Consider the following 17,379-nt stretch of genomic DNA (forward strand, 5'->3'; position numbering starts at 1 on the left):
AATTTTTTCCTTTCAAATTTAATTATCTTATTTTTTTCTGATTTAATAAGCATTTGTCTTTCCATCTTCTTTCTCTTTCCCAACTAAATAATGATGCAAAAAGAAAACCCTCTCAGTAAATATGCATAACAAAATAAAACAAATTCTTATGTTGTACATATTCCAAAATGTAGGTGTTATCAGGCATTTTAAGTCCATCCTCTCTCTGGCAAGAGGTGGGGTAACACCCTTTATCTTTGATCCTCTGGACTTGTGATTTATTACTGAATTGAACAGAGTTCAAGAGTTTGTCAAAGTTGTTTTTCTTGAAAATGTTATTGTCATTGTATAAATTCTTCTTTTTCTACTCAAATCACTGTATATTTCAATTCACTGAGATCTTCCTGGTTTCTTCTGAAACATTCCATTTTGTCATTTTTTATGATACAATCAATATGCCTTTATAATCATATACCTTGATGCATTGAACCATAAAAAAAAATTGTGGCCTCACTTACCTTCACTGTATAACCTTTATATTGGAAAAGTACAGCAACAGAATCAATTTACAATGCTTTTGTCAAAAGACAAATAACATGAATGTGGTAGCTATGTAGCAAAGTGGATAGAGAGCCAGATCTGGGTCCTAGGAGGATCTGGGTTCAAATCTGGCCTCAGATACTTCCTAGCTGTGTGACCCTGGATAAGTCACTTAACCCTAATTGCCAAGCCCTTACGGCTCTTCTGTCTTAGAATCAGTACTTAATACCTAAGATAGAAAGGAAGGGTTATTTAAAAAAAGACAAAGGTAACATGAATGAGAGTATAGTGGAAAGATGGATGAATCAGGTGTTAGCTAAATAGAGGTCTAGTCCTGGTTTTGGCACTTACTAACATGTGACTTCAGGCAAGTTGCTGCAGTTCTCTGAGTGTCAGTCTCTTAAACTGTAAAATAATGACCAAATTAGATAATGTGTAAAATGAGTCAACAACCATGAAATAATTGTTATTCTCAAGTAGTATACATTCTCTTAGGGGAGAAAACAAGTACACATATAGGTGTAGTCAGGATAAATTTATCTAGGATAAATACAAAATAAATGATAGAATAATAAATAAATATAACAAATAATGAAATAATAGAATAATAGAAGTACAAAATAGACACATATAGGTGGACAGCTTGGAGGTGCAGCAGATTCCCTGGCAGGGAATCAGAAAGATTCAACTTTGTGAATTTGAATCTGGCTTCAGATACTTATTAGCTGTGCGACCCTTGGGCAAGTCACTTAACCCCATTTGCCTCAGTTTCCTCATCTGTAAAATAAGAAGGAAATGGTCAACCACTCCAGTATTTTTGCTGAGAAAACCTACAGTGGTGCTATGAAGAGTCAGAAATTATTTTATTATGCATGTTTGTTAAGAAGGTTATCTTTTTATTATTCAAAGAGGTTAGGGTTTTATTCTTTAAAAGGGTTATTCAACCTGCATCTGTGGCAATACTGTCCCCGTCAGGAATGGCCCACTGGATTCTGAGGATTGTCCTGATGCTACCTACCTACCATACATCTCCTTTGCAGCCTGTCCCTTTCCCTAGTAATATTTTCCTGTCAGTAAGGGCTGATCTGTGAAACCCCATGAGGAATCACCAACTCTTTCCTCTGTCTCTTCAGGGAGCTGTGTGGAGAAGCTAATTGGGTTAGAAGGTAAGGAGCAGAAATCCTAGCTTTTTCATCCTACCTATACTTTGGGTGGGAGTATCCTGCCCTTTGAGACTGGATTAGGCTCTTAATCCAGTTCTGTTGCCTAATCTCTATCCTCATCCTCAGGGAAGGCAGGACAGACAAATCTGGAAAACAAAGAGAGGTCACCCACAGACATTTAGGTATGGTCCTAGCCAGCCAAGGAATGATTATTTTTTATAATCATGTTTGGATCCTGAGGCCTGGTCAATAGACTAGTGTTCCTGAGCTATGTCTAAATGGTTTGACCAATCAAAATCTGATTATTCTTGACTGACCCAGTAGCATGGACCTTCAAGTTAAAGGCCAGACTGACCATTCGGAAGAGCTAAGTTTCCCTACCACTAATCTCCTTTTTTTATGATGATCAGAATGTCATTTCTTTTTGGGTGGGGAGGTGGGTGGAGAGAGAAGGTATTTCCTTTGGCTAGGAATTTGTTCTCCCTCTGTCTCTGTCTCTGGAGTCTCTGGAGTCCCATTCTGTCTCTGGAGTAGGAGGTGCCCATCTTAATCTTGGTGGAATTGACTCCTGCTTGTGTCTTCTTAGTTCAGATGGATAGGGACACTACTCAGTTTGAGGTGGGGATCCTTCCTGTTTTCACTTGCTTTAGTCTCCTTAATAAAATTTCCTCAGAAATCTGAAAAAAAGAGAAAATAAATGCTTATTAATCAGAAAAAATAGTAAAATTAAATTTAGAGAGGGAAAGAACTTGGGACTTAGTAGTTTTGTGAAACAACTGAATAATAAGACAGGTAATTAGAGAATGAAGCTATCAAAGGTTGGGATCAAGAAGAAGTCACGTAAAAAAAAGAAAGAAAGACATTCTGTAGAAGGTAGTGCTTGAGCTAGGCACTGAAGGAAGAGAGGGATTCTATGGCAGGAGAGACAAGGAGAGGGTGCTTGACAGGGAGGTAGCATGACTAATACAAAGTTAGAGAGATGGAAGCTGAAGTATCCCATATAGAGAATAGTAGTTAGATGATAGAATCCAAGAAGGGGAACAATGCATGATGAGTCTAGAAAGCTAGTTTGCAGTTAGTTTGTTAAGATCTTGAAAAAGCCAGATAGAGCAGTTTATACTTCATTCCATAGAAAATTGGGAGCCACTGGAGTTTAGTGAATAAGGGAATGGCATACTTTGATTTGCACTAAAGGAAAAAAAGAAAAGCTCTTTGCTTGGTATCCATGGCATCATTGGCATGATGAATATCTATGTTTTGGTTTCAGATCCCAGGATCCCAGGAACAGATGATGCAAGAGCAAATGGAACAACTGAAAAGACTGGTGGCAGAACAGCAGAGGATTATAACACTTTACAATTCAGGTAGCACTTTGCTAGCAGTTTAATGAATGGTGCTTCTGCTTTATGATGGCCAATGAGTTTTATCTTGAATGAAAATGGTGTGGATTTTGGCTTAAAGATGTTCATGAGCATTTTAAAAGTGATTATGCCATATTGCGCTGCAAATGTAACCACTGGGCTTCTAAGTGGGCCCAGTGGATAGTGTGTCAGGGAGATTGAGCTTCCTAAATTGAAATCCAGCCTCAGACACTTAGTAGCTGTGTGACTCTGGGGAAGTCATCTAACTATGTTTGCTTCACTTTTCTCATCTATAAAATGAGCTAGAAAAGGAAAAGACTGTATTTTTGCCAAGAACACTCCAAATGGGGTCTCAGAGAGTCAGATATAACTGAAAATTATTGAACAACAAATGTAGCCATATTCTGAACCAAACTTTTTCTTTGGCTAGCTTTTTGTGTTAGATTTTGAGTGAATCACTTAACTGATTATGACAGTCATGTGTATCAATCACTTGGTCTTAGAGTCATCATAAGTATTTGTATTTCATGATTTTGTTCAACTGATTAAAAAAATTTTGTGAGCTATAATGAATCTTGGAAGGTATTTTTGTTCAAACTGAGAAAGTCTCCAGTGGTACAAAGTGGGGATCTATGCTTGTTCCTCTGCTAGTTTATACACACGCTCACACACACACACTAGGTATGTAGGTGTGTGTGTGTGTATTATGCATATATATAAATACAAAATACACACACACATATACATTGTGTATAGTAGAATCAATGTCAAATTTGCATAAGATACAAAGCTGGGGCATATAGCTAACATATTGAATGGCAGAGTTGGGAATCTTCACCCCTTCTAGTCATGACAGGCTAGAACAGTGGTCAAATTTAAAGAGAAAAAAATTAATAGGGATAAATATAAAATCTTATGCTGGGTTAAAAATAATCAGTTTCTTTGTATAATATATGTATGTGAGGGTTAAGTCCAGTATGTCTAGACAATTCTTGATTTGAAAAAGCTCTGCAAGCTCAGTATGAGTCAAAGTGTATAACATGGCACCTAAGAAAGCTAATATGATCTCAGACTGAATTAAAGGAAGGACATTGAAGGACAAGCTTTTAGGAATAAGGAGATGATGGTTCTCCTGTAATCTGTCCTAATCAGACTACATCAGGAATATACTGTTCAATTCTGGTGGTCACATTTCAGAAAGGGTGTTGATAAAAAAAGACACTGGAACGCTTTACCATTTCCTTCTCCAGCTCATTTTATAGACGAGGAATTGAGGCAATGGGGGTTAAGTGACTCACTCAGGGTCACACAGTTCATAAGTGTCTAAGACCAGATTTAAACTCATGAAGATGAGTCTTCCTGATTCTAAGCCCAGTGCTCTATCCACTGTACCACCTAACTGCCCTACTATCAGTTTGCTCATCTTGTTTTCAAAGTCAACACAGATTAGAAGTGATGTAAGCCCTAGGAAGAGGCTGTTCTCATGAGGCAAAAAAGCAAATTTCTGGAGATAGTATGGAAGACACATCAACCAAAGATTTATTGCTAGCATCTTTTTTTTTTTCAAACAAATGCTCCTCAATGGGCCTTCCTCCAGGAAAGCAGCCCAGATTACCAGTGCTTGTTCATTTTGGTGCTCTAGATAGATATAGACAGAGATTCAGACATAAGACAAAGACAGAGACATGGGCATATATCTACAGGAGAACTAATGAAGAGTAGCTGATAGAAAGTTAACCTTGCCATCAGGAAGACCTGGCTTGCTTATCATACATATGGACTGGATGATCCTGAATTAACTCTCAGATTAAGGAGCTGCTAATCTGAGATGGTAGAAGGCATTTCCTCATTTGGGAGCTGGACAAGGGGAAGAAAAGAGAAAGGGAAAAGGTAGTCTATATTGCATCAGTCTTATTTTGACAAGTAAGTCTCTCTCCTTCCCCAGCAACTAGTCCAAAACAACCACCCACTTCATGGATTTGGAGACATTTTTCTATTTTTACATGGTTTTTACAGATATCTTTGTTTTTCAAAGACTTGACCTATATAACATCTGACACTGTAAGGATCAAAACACGTAATAACTTAAATTATAGAAAGAATTCTTGAGATTACAATAGTGAAGTATGTCATTAATTAAAGGCATTTCAATCAGAGGCTAACCTTTCCCCCAATCCTTATAAGGAATGCTTAATTAGTTATAAATGGAGAGAAGGGCTGTTGCAGGTTGGCATAATTATAATAACAGGAAGTGATATGTGGAAGTCTAACAAAGTCAGAGAAACACATTTAAAATAAAAAAATACAAAAAACCACATAAGAACTAAAAAAAAAAGTAGTGTGGGCTAATTTAATAGAGGGGTAAAGAGCCTCTACTCACATTAGCAATCTTTGAGATCATCTTTTCATATCAACATGGATTTTTATGGTTTCATAAATAGCTCAGTTCCCCAGTTCTTCAATAGACTTGGACCTATTTCTCCATTTTACCTTAGTTTCACAGATATGGTCACACCCTTGATCTTTCCATAATCTACAAGTATTCTATTTCCATGTTGATGGAATCTGAAATTCCTTTATTTTCATTATATTTTATTAATCCAATTATATATTTTTGCTATGCCTTTTGATCCCTCACTCTATTTTTTATTTTTACTATGGCCTCTATTCCCTCCTTTCACCAGCCCCTTGTTCTTTTTCAGGTTATTACACTGAGACTAACAGTACTCTCTTTCCTTCGCCATACTGACCACTTGGTAAATTGGTTTTACTCTTAGATCCATCAGGCTCTTGTTTTTATCTCCAATGATAGCTTTTCAAAATCTCAACACTGAGTCCTTTTCTTTTATTTATGTGCTGCTTTATTTATGAATGAGACTGAAGAAATTAAAAAAAAAACTTCATGTCCTAAGGCCATTATATATTTTATGTATGTATATATGTATGTATATACACATAATCTAACCTTGCACAGAGAAGCAATGAAACCATTCTATATTTCTTTAATTTCTTCTCTATCTCTCTCTCCACAATGGATATTCCAAATCTTTTTATTTCTCCTCAAGGTTGTCATAGAACTTTTTTTTTCTTTGATGAGGACCTTTACTCCTCTTAAAAATTGAGATCATTTGTTAAGAATTTCCTCTCCACCGCCCCCCCCCCTTTCTCATTTCATATCAATTAGCTTCATTTATTTTCTCCTCCTTCATTCTTTTTTTGGGTGAAGAAGTGACCCTTCTTCTTGTTAAAGCAAATCCCCCCTCCTGCCCCCTTGATCTCATATTTATTCTTTTGCCTTATCCAGAAGATTGCTTCCAATATCATCCCCATTTTCTCTAAACTTCAATCTCTCTATCTATTGGTTCCTTCATTGCTCATATTTTCTCAATTCTTAAAAAAAACCCAAACACTTCATCTGACTGTTTCCTTTGGTTATCATCTCCTTCCCAGCTAAAATCCTTAAGAAAGTTGTCTGCATTAAATGTATTTTCTCCCTCTCCTCTTCCTCTTTTCTTTCTTTCTACTACAATTTGACTTTTGATCTCATCTTTAACTGAAACTGCCTTCTTTGATGTAATTGCAATCTTCTATTGTTATTTGCTAAGGCACAGGTTTGATTGGGGGCAGCTAGGTGAAGTAGTAGATAAGAGTGCCAGTCCTGAAGTTCAAGAAGACTCATCTTCTTGAGTTCAAATCTGGTCTCAGACACTTACTAGCTGTGTACTTGGGTACACTTGCCTTAGTTTTTACCTCTGTAAAATGAATTATAGAAGGAAATGGCAAAACACTCCAATAAAACCCCAAATAGAATCATAAAGAGTCAAACAGAACTGAAATGACTGAACCACCACCACTACTAAAATAAAAAAAGACAACTGGTCAGACCATGTCACCTCTTTACTCAACGATCTCCGGTGGTTCCCTAATGAATCCAGGGTCAAACATAAAATCCTCACTGTGGCATTTCAAGCTCTTCCTAATCTGGTCCCTTTCTACTTTTCCTGAACTCTCTTCCATATACTCTCTGCACTATGATCCAACAACTCTGGTCTACTTGTTGCTCCTGGAGCTTGACCCTTCACTTCTGATCTCCATCACTTTCCCTCCTGGTTTTCCTGTCTTCTTTTGACGACTCAGTTCAAACCTAGCCTTCTTCAGGAGGTTCTTCTCAGCCCTCTGAACTGATAATGCCTTTCTCTATGATACCACCTTCTATCTATGATGAATATATTTTGCATGTATCTGATTGTTTTTCATGTTTTGACTAATGTAGAAATGTGTTTTGCTTGATCGAATATGTGTAACCTATATCAAATCACTTTCCTTTTCAGTGAGGTGGAAGAAGAGGGGGGAATAATTTAGAACCCCAAATTTTAAAAATTAATGATGAAATTTGTTTTCCAATATCTGGGAAATATTTGTTTCCCCAACTGGGAAAAATTAAATATTAAATAAATTATAAAAATTTTTCATATTTGTCTCCTTCTTTTTAATGTAAGCTTCTTGGACATAGGCACTATCTTTGCCTTTCTTTGAATCCTTAAACCTTAGCACAGTGCCTGGAATATGAATAAGCATACAACATGCTTACTGGCTTTCTGATTGTCCAAAAACATTAAGAAAAATTTAAATATTGTTGAATTAATTATACTTAAGATGTTAGAGAAGGGCATCTTTTAAAAGATTTGACCATTTAAAAAAAGTTTTTGAGTTGAACTTTGGTGACAAGTAAATGTGCATCTATTTGGCAAAGCTTGGCTATTGAAAATGATTCCTTCCTTAATAGAGTTTTTGAGGTATATGGGACAGAATGATGGAGTTAGGAAGGCATGGGTCGAATTTTGCCTCTGATATTTACTTGCTATACAACTATAGGCAAATAACTTACCTTTTGCCAATATTTTATCTGTAATAAGGGAATTGGTAATATCTACCCCATTTGGTTCTTTTGAGGTTCATATGATATAATGCATGTGAAATGGGTCCCTTCCCCACCCTAGAGCATGCAAAGCCATCATTGTGGCACTCATAGTCATAGGGGCAGCTATGACTCAGTCACTGATTGTCTCTTAGATTGGTTGTCAAGCTGTAAAAGCCAATGACTCTGGGTGCCACAAATGGTAGAAAAAGAGGTGGTTTCCAGCTGCCAGCTTGTGACCCTTCTTGGATGCAGATCTTCAGGTGACAAGATATGATAGAAGGAAGGGGAAATTAATATGTATAATTAATGAATAATTGTGTGGCACAAATATATGAGTTTTTAAAAAGTCAGAGATGGGAGAGATGAATGAATGTGGGTTGGAGACATCAGAAAAAACTTTAAAGAATAGAGAAGCCCTGGCCTGAGCCTTGAAGGATGGTCAGGACATAAGTAGGTAGAAAGAAAAGATTTTTAGAGGATCAATGCATGAATATATGAATAAATATATAAGTAAATTACTTCTGGTAATTTCTTTAAGAAATATGAATTGGTTCCAAGTAATTTTTCAGGCCACATACGCACATACATACAACTATGGTGACTATATTTTAAGAAGAAAAAATTCAGACTTGTGGTTGATGAAGAATATTTCTTTTGTAATGTATAATTTAAAGAACATTTTCGTGAAATCGGTACTGCCCTGGAAATTTGGAGATGTATGGTTGTTGTACTTCAATATAGTGAATACTAACTTGAGTGCCAAAATTAGATTTCTTGGGGGGAGTTGTTTTTTAAAAAAAAAACTTAAGAAAAAAGTAACAACAGATAACATTTATATAATGCTTATTATGTGCCAGGCATTGTGATATGTAATTTACACATATTATTTTATTTGATCTTCAAAATGACTCTTGGAGGTTAAGTGCTATTATTATCTCCATTTAACAAATGAGGAAACTAAGGCAAGTTAAATGACTCACCTTGGGTCTGAATTTATTGGAACTCATCTTCCTGATTCCATGCCCAATGCGCGAAGTCCCCTAGCTTTAGACATTTAGAAATGTGATGTGTAAAATAAAGAAAAAGAGGGAGAGGGAACATAGAATGAATGAAGAGGAAGAGGAGAAATTTAAGAAATTAAATAAGTAAAGAGATGTTTGCACTAATCAAGTAAAGAATTCCCCCCCTCCCCCAGTGAAATAAATGAAACTGAGAAAGAGACTATATAGTACCTGGAACCCAAACACTTTAGTGTGCTTTGCTTACAAGAGACTCTGAAAAATTTGTGCATGTATTGCCTCCCTTCCTTCACACTCCCCTGCCCTGCTAGGGGAATCAGGACATGGTAGATGTTTAGTGACTCAGGAAGACAGAGTTAGATAAAGAAAAGAGAAGGCACAATACCCAGAATATTAGTAGCAAGTCATAACCAAATAAATCATAATACTCTTCTTTTTCCATTGTCATCAAGACAAAGAAGGCTGCTTTCCTCCATCCTTCTATCCTTGTAGCAATAATTACCACCATGTTCTTTCATGAGTACCTTTAATGTTCATTTCATTTGCTTAAAAATGTAATTGAAGGGGAAGGGTCACACATATATGATTTGTTCTTAATCCTTGAATCCTCTCTGGAATACTCCTAAACAGTGGTATTATTTAAAAGTTTAATTTTATTATTTTTTTCAATTAACAAGAATTTATTTTTCTCTCCCTTTCCTTGACCCCATCTGAATGAACAAAAAGGGAAAAAATAAAACCTTCATAACAAATATGTACCACTGGCTAAGTATAAAAATGTATATTTCATTCTACATTTTGAGTTCATTATTTCTCTGTTAGGAGAATTATGGTTTATCATTGTATTGTTAAGAGTTCTGAAGTCTTTCAAAGTTTTTTTTCTTCTATAATTCTTCTTAATTGACTTCAAACCAATTTATACAAGTCTTTTTTAGGTTTCTCTGAAACAATCCTTTTTTCCTTATGGTATATTATCCTTATATTTATATGCCATAATTTATTCTTCCATTCCCCAGTAGGTGAATATTCTCTATGTTTCCATTTTTTTGCTATAATTCTTTTCTTAGTGGCAATATGGTTGTATAAAGAATATGTACAGTATATAGTATATTCAGTATATTACATATACAATACAGTATATTCTTCCTGGGCACCGCTGGCTGTGGCAAGTCCCAAAATTAAGCAGCATTTGATACATCTCAGTAGCAAAAGAGGAGGAACATATCTGATTTCCAAATCATGTTTTCAGACAATTACTTTTCTGAATATGTAGCTCGAGATATGGGATTCCTTTTTGCCTCTGCATGTTGTGCTGCTCTAGTCATAAAATTTCACTTATTTCCTTTCTTTTGAATGCTGCCATCTGCTCAGGACAATGCAATACATGGAAGGGCTTTTGAAATGATAATGTACTTTGGTGATCATGAAAATTACATTCCTCCCTCAAGCTTGTTTGACATCTTTTGGGCCCTAACCACTACTGTGATTTGGACTGGAGACAAGAGATGATTAGTAAAGGGGATTCTGAATCCCTTTATGGTATCATCAACTACAGGACTGGGGTAGATGTTGAGAAATGAGATCAGAACATAGTAGTGGAGCTATCTGAGACATGGACGTTATAGGAAAAATTACAAGGTAAAAGACAAATATTATTAATATGTAAAGACCCTTTAGAATATCTGGCATGCTTAGTTATGCCCATAACTATTGTGTGAAAAAAAGACAAAAATAACCCTTTCAGATGCAATTCAGTTCATTATTCTTTGTGTAATTCAGTTTATTCTTCATAGTCATTCATTCTTAGTAACTTACTTCATTCTTTGTTTATACCTCCCAAAAGTGCTAAAGTCCTTTCCTACTGCTAATTAGACCAGGCAAAGCCCAATGAAATTCATAGGCATTAAAATGAGCTTACTTTTTTATACTGAGGGCATATTTCTTGTAAACTTGAAATAGAAGAGTTTTCTTAATAATAAAATAGGAAGCCAGTTGGGTTTAGCTCCTTATGATACACATAAATAGTGCAAAGTGGCTATAAAATTTTATTATATTTTTTAATTATCCAGCAATTAGGTAAGTTGAGTCTTGAAAATATCCTTAGGACTTCTTTTCAAAACCATATAGGTTTTGCCTTGTTACTTCTTAGAACACCTCTTTTATGTGATAAGGTATGGGAAAAGTAATAAGCAGCTTCCCTCTGCATTTTTATATTTTATTTTACAGTTAGGGAAGTTGGAAATTAAGAGTATTTGCTTTAGGGCTGATAGAAAACCTATTATTTAACCAGGAATCAGCTTCTGCATTCATAGTCAGGACCAGATCGATCAAACCACTTTGTTACTACTTAATTTAGGCTACAGTTTGTTAATTCTGATTATCCTCCATGGGACTGTAAAACAGCAGGGGGTTAAAATGTGGTGAATATCGAAGTAGAAAAAGAAAATTGTTGCTCACATTCAATAAACATTCCCTTTATGGCTTTTCTTGGACAGGGCCAGGAAGAGATGTCTTTGTTCTGATTTAGGTAGAAAGATCTCATCAGAAACCTCCAATTATCTTCATTAACAATCATAGCTTACATTTATATAGCTCTTTAAGGTTCACAAATGCTTAAAGTACCTCATTAAGCTGCATCTTCGCAACCAGTCTGGGAGATAGAGGTTATTATTATCCCATTTTTCTAAGTGAGGAAACTGAGGAGCAGAAAAATTGAAATGATTCACTCAGAGTCACTCAGTCATTATGTGAGACAGGATTCAAACCCAGGTCCTCTTGACGTGAAATCCATTGCTCTCTACAGTGTAACAGGAATCTTTGCGATCAGAACACTGAGGCTGTGATTCCTTCTGTCTTCCCCTTAATGTACTAAAGACTTTCCTATATGAATATCTGAACACTGGATTTGAAAAGCAGTACACTATTGGGTTGAGGACACTGTTGAGATAAGTGAAGCAGTTGGTGATGTCACATGTGTGAACCATCACCTGAAGAATCCAGCAGCTTTCTGATCTTTGGAAGATCGCCATGAGTATCCTGGCCAGAAAGCTGGGCAGAAAGCAAATCCCAAAGAACACCACCACTATGGTGACCAGTGCCATAGACCTCTGAAGCTTGGGCTGTTTGTCTTGGTCCAGGAGCCGCTGCTGGAGTCTCTTAATGATGCGAATATTGCAAAATAGGATGAGACTGAAGGGCAGAAGAAACTGAAAACAGATCACCGCTTCCTGCCAAGTGTTGCTAAAAGTGAGATCTTCCATGGGGGAGAAACTGGGGCACTCAGTGGTATTCTTCTCAATCTTGGGAGCCACCAGCACTGGGTGAGCCAGCCCCACTACCAGAAGCCAGACGAAAACAGAGATGATCTTGGCTGCCCGAGTTGAGAAGCTGTTGATCTTAAAACGTGGGTGGACCACCCGGAGGTAGCGATCCATGGCCACTGCAGTGAGGAAAGCGATGCCACTGGTCCTGCTGAGGGACACCAGGAAGATCAGGATGCGGCAAGCTGCTGGTCCCAGTTCCCATTTCTTGTGCATGAGATAGAAGGAGATTTGGAATGGCAGGCACACCGACAGCAAAAGGTCTGCAATGACCAGGTTGAGCAAGTAGACTGCATAGGGTTTCCACACCTTTAAGTGTGAAATAAAAGTCCACAGGGCTATTGCATTGCCCATCAGACCCAATGCAAATTCCAGAATCAGCAGTGAGGCTATGGAGATCTCAACCAAGCTGTCCTGAAGAGAGCAGTTTATGGGTGCCATTTCTCCTCTGCCGCCACTGCTGCTGCTGCTGCTTAGTGAAACTCAGAAGTGACCAAATAGGGGGAAATTAACCTCTGGGCTGTAGCAATTCCCACGATGTGAAGGGAGGAAAAAAAAGATTGGGGTTTTTTAATACAACCAGGGTCAAGTTCTGCATTTCTTAGGCGAGGAAAGGCACCAAATGACCAGAAGGACAAATTCAAAGTAAACTCAGAAACTTGTGAAAAAAAAAAAGGATCAGGAAATGGGCCTGCTGTGATGGCTTTTGTTTTTCTTTAAAAAAAAAAGGGAAATTGTGTTTCATTTTCTATCATGCTGCACGAATAAAGAGTTAAATAAAAGCAGAATGGAAAATTTCAGTTTCATGAAAATTGTATCCTCATAAAAACAGAGAACTCTTTTCTCACACTGAAGCTTTTTATTTGGCTTACAAATAGTGCCGTTGTTCTAGGATGTTTAAGGGAGTTCCAGAGGTGAGCCCTACATGTGTCTCCTCTTCACTGCCAGTATTAACAAAAACATGTGGAATCATAGACTCTTAAGGTTAAAAGAGACCTTGGGGGATAGCGAGTTTGCACACAGGATAGAGAGCACAGACCTAGAGTACCTAGAGTTGGGAGGATGTGAATTCAAATATGGCCTCAGACACTTCCTAGCTATGTGGCCCTGGGAGGAGGGGAGAGAGAGATAGATAGATAGATAGATAGAGAGAGAGAGAGAGAGAGAGAGAGAGAGAGAGAGAGAGAGAGAGACAGACAGACAGACAGACAGACAGACAGACAGACAGATAGACAGACAGAGACAGACATAGAGACAGAGGGAGAGGGAGAGGGAGAGGGAGGGAGAAACAGATAGACAGACAGGGAGGGAGGGAGAAAGAGACAGAGACAGAGAGATGGGGAGAGGAAAAGGCAGAGGAGGAGAGAGGAAGGGGGAGAGGGAAAGAAGAGAGAGAGGGAGAGAGGGAGAGAGGCAGAGGGAGAGGCAGGGGAAGAGGGAGAGGGCTAGGGATTGGGAGAAGGAGAGGGATAGGGAAGGGGGATAATGAGAAGTCGAGGGAGGGGAAGGTGGGAGGGGTAGAAAGGGGAAGGGGAGAGGGAAAGAGATCGAGGGAGAGGTGGGGGAAGAAGAGGGAGAGGGAGAGAGAGGGAGATTGATTTTAAATGCCATCTAAATCAACCGCCTCATTTTACAGGTGAGGAAGCTGAAGTAGGGAGATGTGATGAGACTTTCTCCAGGATCCCTAGCTAGTAAGTGAGCAGTACAATTAGCTTTCAAATCTTTCAAATTTTGACTCAGAGTCTTGTACTCTATCACACATACTGATTCCTGAGCAATTTTTTTGGGGTGATGTTAGTACCATGCTAAATAGTGTCTAAAGATAATTATGTAGGAATGGCTTCTGGCTTTGTAAGAAAAAGAAATTGAGATACCAAATGCCAAGCCTAGTAATTCTCAGTTTATTTTTTTCTCTTTTTATCAGACTTTTTACTTTATGAATTATTTCCCTACTGTCCACATCACATGATTAAACAACTTTGATGTGACAATACTGGTATGGGATTAAGAAATATGTTAACATTTGATTAATATCCATAAGACTTAATATGTAAGTGTGTATGTGTGAAGTGTAATCCTCTGATTTGTCAGAGAACTCTTAGTCTTTAGCCTTTAAATAGGTCTAATCTAGCCTGTTCCTTGCCCCAGTTCTTTTTCTTCGTCTTTAAAAGAAACAAAAACAAACAAACAAAAACCAACCCAAAACAAACTCTTACCTTCTCTCTTAGAATCAATAATGTGTATTGATTCTAATGCAGAGGAGTGGTAAGGGTTATGCAATGTAGGCTAAGTGACTTTCCCAGGGTCAAGCAGCTAGGAAGTGCCAGAGGTCATATTTGAACCTAGAACCTCCCATCTCTGGGCCTGGCATTCAATCCACTGAGCCACCTCCTCTTATTCTTCTTGTTTTTCTTTACTTTACAAGTTGTCTTACATCTCACTAACTCCCACATACTCTGCAATCCAGGGACACTGGTGTTCTTGCTATTCCAGGAACATGAAACTCAAGCTCCAATTTTGAAGCACTTTCCTTTTTAATTTATTATTATTATTTATTAAGATTTTATTAAGAAATACATTTACACAGTATATTTCCAATAATGGTATCAAGGTCAAGAAGTATGATGTTTAGCTACTTTTTCTTGAAAAATTTCCAAATCAGATAAATTCTTACAATGTTTTAGTGCTTTTGGCCATTTTCTAGAAAAAATCAGATGAAAATTTTTTTTAGTGAATATTTCTTCCTTTTTAAAAATCCTGATGTAAACAAGGGATGATTTACTGCCTAGTAAACCTATAGAGACATCATCTAAAACATTTGATCTTTTGTATTTCTTTCATTTTCCTAGTTTCAAGCACCTCAAATCTGCCAGGAAGTCCACTGCATAACTTAAATGCTGTTCTTCCAAGACTAGTTCAGTGTTTTAGTATCACAAAGTACTAGATTGAGAAAGAAAAGCATACTGATGAGCATTTAGTGGCAGATAGACTTTAGTCATGACATCTAGCCACAAACAGAAACCTAGATATACTACAATTGTAGTTCAGTGGGGAAGATTGGGAAACACAGACATACAATATTCCTTCAATTGTATTTGTTATCTCCTCTATATGTATTCTGTGTGTGTGTGTATATATATATATATATATATATATATATATAATCCATCTACCTACCTATCATCTATCTCTCTTCATCCATTCATCTATCCATTCATCTATCTCTCTACCTATCTACCTATCTTATCTCTCTGTCTCCTAGATTTAGAAATGGAAAGGTCTTCAGACATCATCTAATTCAATCCTCACTTTTTAAAGGAAGAATTGGAGAACTTTCAATAGCTGTCCTTCATGTCTGGTTTATTATTTCCTCATCTCTACTTCTCCATTTTTCTGATTTCCTTCAAGTCTCTGCCAAAGTCACATTTTTTTTGCAAGTAGCCTTTCCCAGTCTCCTTTTATCTTAGAGCTTTCTCTCTGAGATTGCCCCCAACTTATCCTGTACATAGTTGTTTGTAGGCTGACTCCTTCTTTAGACTGTGAGCTCCTTGAGAGGAGGGACTGTTTTTTTGTTTGTTTGTTTGTTTTGTTTGTTTGTTTCCTAGTACTTAACACTGTATGTAGTACATAGAAGCACTTAATAAATTCTTGTTGACCTTATTTGTCTTAAACTCTTCTCATTTTATCCTCTAATCTCCCTTTGGATGGTTGTTATCCTTGAAACTCCAGAATGATCTGAAATAAATAGGTGGTTTGTTTGTATACCAAATTAGAGTTTTGGATAACACTTCTTCTGATGATACCACCTCTCAGAGTTTCACCATTTTAAAACATTAGTTTCTAAAAGTAATATAGTGGTTAAGGTTTTTTATTAATATATTTATTTTTACATTTCCCCCTAATTTCTCAACCTTCCTAGCATCATCCCTTCAGAATAGCTAAGAAAAATAGTCAAACAAATTAAATACCATAGCTTCCACATAAGTTTGCATATGAAAGATCCCATATCTTTAGAATCCTATTCTCCATAAAAAGGAAGAAAATGTTTCATTATCTATATTCTGGAATCAAGATTGATGATGATTGAATTTAATCAGAATTGTGTATATTAATTTCTTAGCCATACTTTGTTTCTATGTATCACTTTGATTTATTCTTCCCATGTGTTTCTGAATTTCTCATATTCGTAGCATAACAATATTTAGTTAAATTCATGCCTCCAAATCCAACATCTATGTTTTGTAGATAGAATTCACTTATATACAAATAATAGGAATCTAATAACGATCACAAAAGTGCTCCTCAAAATTCAATCATATATAAAAATATGTAAGATTAAAATTAAATATCCAAATACTCCAAGTATTATTTTTATGAGTTTCATTAATAATAACTCAAAGTAAAGGGAAGTAAAGTGAGAGAGAGAAAAGAATGTTTTTCCAGCTGTGTTAGCAGGAAAAAAAGACCCCCAAATGTGTGGTTACAGAAATTTTAAACAACCAAAGGTAAGGATGTACATGAGGATGCAGAGGAAAGCAATTCTAGGAAATATTAAAGGAATTCTAGGGAACAAAGTCCTGGGGTACAAAATTCCAACTACAAAAATAATACACTTTGCCTGTTGTCAAGAGAGAAGATGATTAGTCTGAGGTGCTTAAGAAGCATAGCCATTAGTGCCCTATATACAATAGTGATAAAATTTTGCATTTAGCCCAGTCATTATTTCTTTGTTGCTCTCTCTGGAGTGAGAGGAGCTCCATATCATCAATGTCTTCCATCTATGGCAATTTCATTCTCTTGTTGAGGAGGAGAGGAGTTTTGACTTTTTCCCAATTATTAAAGGAAAAATGCAGTCATTCAGGAGAAAACTTGAAACTGGTCCAATGATCTATTTTCTGCTAAATAGATCTTGCTGATTTTTAGAGGGAGACGATAAATAAAACAAACCACAATTTAGTAAGCCTTTTACCAATTGATTGACTTGTCATTGCTTACTTCCTCATTTCACTTATTTCTGACTCTTTGTTAGCCCATTTGGGGTTTTCTTGGCAAAGGTCCTGGGGTTATTTGCCTTTT

The 17,379-nt window shown here is 36.7% G+C and overlaps 1 protein-coding gene across 5 annotated transcripts in view; it reads left to right on the top strand.

The window, feature by feature from the left end:
• Positions 1-17,379, top strand: part of LOC103097496 (centromere protein J-like) — a 116,127-nt gene that overhangs the window by 5,035 nt on the left and 93,713 nt on the right. For all 5 annotated transcript variants that reach the window (XM_056819018.1, XM_056819017.1, XM_016429002.2 and 2 more), the window contains exon 3: positions 2,950-3,046. In XM_056819018.1, the coding sequence (XP_056674996.1) occupies positions 2,950-3,046 (97 nt within the window). The remainder of the gene's footprint in view (positions 1-2,949; positions 3,047-17,379) is intronic.

Source organism: Monodelphis domestica, chromosome 2 (assembly GCF_027887165.1).
Source record: "Monodelphis domestica isolate mMonDom1 chromosome 2, mMonDom1.pri, whole genome shotgun sequence".
Classification (NCBI taxonomy): Eukaryota; Metazoa; Chordata; class Mammalia; order Didelphimorphia; family Didelphidae; genus Monodelphis; species Monodelphis domestica.